Source organism: Mandrillus leucophaeus, unplaced genomic scaffold, assembly GCF_000951045.1.
Source record: "Mandrillus leucophaeus isolate KB7577 unplaced genomic scaffold, Mleu.le_1.0 Scaffold1754, whole genome shotgun sequence".
Taxonomy (NCBI): Eukaryota; Metazoa; Chordata; class Mammalia; order Primates; family Cercopithecidae; genus Mandrillus; species Mandrillus leucophaeus.
Window position 1 is genome coordinate 25336 of NW_012101759.1, and position 1441 is coordinate 26776.

A 1441-nucleotide genomic window follows, 5' to 3' on the forward strand; every position below is an offset into this window, starting at 1 on the left:
TCTGTGATTAAAAAGGGAAGCAATTCTCACTAACACCATTTCTCAGAGGAGAAAACAGGCACAAGGATGCTCTATGACTTCCTCACGATCACCAAGCTATAAGTGGGAGCTGGGCTTTCAATGGAGGTCTACCCATGCTCCTAAAGTTAAGCTGTCCTCCAAGGAAAGGACAGCATCTGTAAAAGCTCAGTGAATGGGGAAGAAGTGTCCACACTAAGACCTGACCAGGCTGGTACCCTGATCTCCAACTTCCAGCCTCTAGAACTCACAATTCTCTTCTTGATGAGCTCCCCAAGCTACGGTTCTTTGCTGAAATAGCCTGAACTGGCCCAGAAGTGCTATTCCACCATCTGTGTCCTACTCCATCATTCAGAAGGGAGTTACTAACCCCTCAGTGCTGTCTTTGTGGAGGCTGCCCACCCTAGGCTGAGATGAGGCATAGGGTCTGGGTCTAAATAAAATGGGAAGGCACTGGAAGGTGCAATGTCAGAGCAGGAGGATGTCTGAATTTCATTTAATCTCAACCTCGTATAGTACTGCAGCATGAAAGACGAGGCCCAGAGAAGAAGTGCCTTTTCCTGAGACCACACTGTGGACACCAGACCCACTGGAGTTGTATTCTATGCTACCTCTCACCCCTTCTTGTATTTCTTCCATCTTGAAGTATGTGCAATATCTACATGGACCACTACACCATGAGGTTTTTAAGATTTATCTCAAACACACCTCAGGAGTTCCCTAGGAAGGGTTATGATGCTAGCATGACTCCCTTGTACAAGGTGGGGAGAGCCCAAAACACCAAAGGAGTTCTCTAGGGTCTCACAACTGCTAAGATAAAGGCTGTTTGACCCAGCACTGGCTCCTCAAACCTGGGACCCCGGTTATATCCAGGTCTTCCCAAGGTGCTGAAGGGGCACACTTTTGCATAATGAACAGGTAAAGGAGTTGACGGGGGAGGGTGAGTGATCGGAAACCCAGAGGGGCCTTTGAGTAGGTCTTATGGAAAGGAGGAGCTTACAGGATGGAACCTACGAGGAGCTTACAGGATGGAACCTACAAGATGTGACCTCACTTCCTTGCTAACAGACCCCCAGTAGAACTTAGAATTCTGGTAACTAGGCACCCATATTATACACACAGCCCCATTTCCAGTTCATTTGGTGGGCGACGCTCCGGAGAACAACATGTTCTCCTGCTGTGTCCCGACGTGCTGCCGACCTCCTCGTCGCAGAAGAGGCCAAAATGAGAGTCTTTCTCGAGAATATAGACATTGGTTCAACCCTCACCCTCGACGCCTCTGGCCCTTTGCCAGAAGGCACCCACAGGTAACACAGGGCCCAGGACAGGCCCGTCCAGGCCAGGCCTCAGCTGTGCCCATCAGGGCAGCACTGAGTCCCTCCCCATATGTTTGGGGGAAACAGGAGATGAGGGGCCCTCCCTG

General features: G+C 50.3%; 1 protein-coding gene across 1 annotated transcript in view; it reads left to right on the top strand.

Moving 5' to 3' along the window:
- The first annotated feature begins 1242 nt into the window (after nucleotides 1-1242).
- The window catches only part of LOC105537592 (ral-GDS-related protein-like), a 12550-nt gene continuing 12351 nt past the window's right edge, over nucleotides 1243-1441 (top strand). The window contains exon 1 of the mRNA XM_011977242.1: nucleotides 1243-1325. Coding sequence (XP_011832632.1) covers nucleotides 1243-1325 — 83 coding nt within the window. The remainder of the gene's footprint in view (nucleotides 1326-1441) is intronic.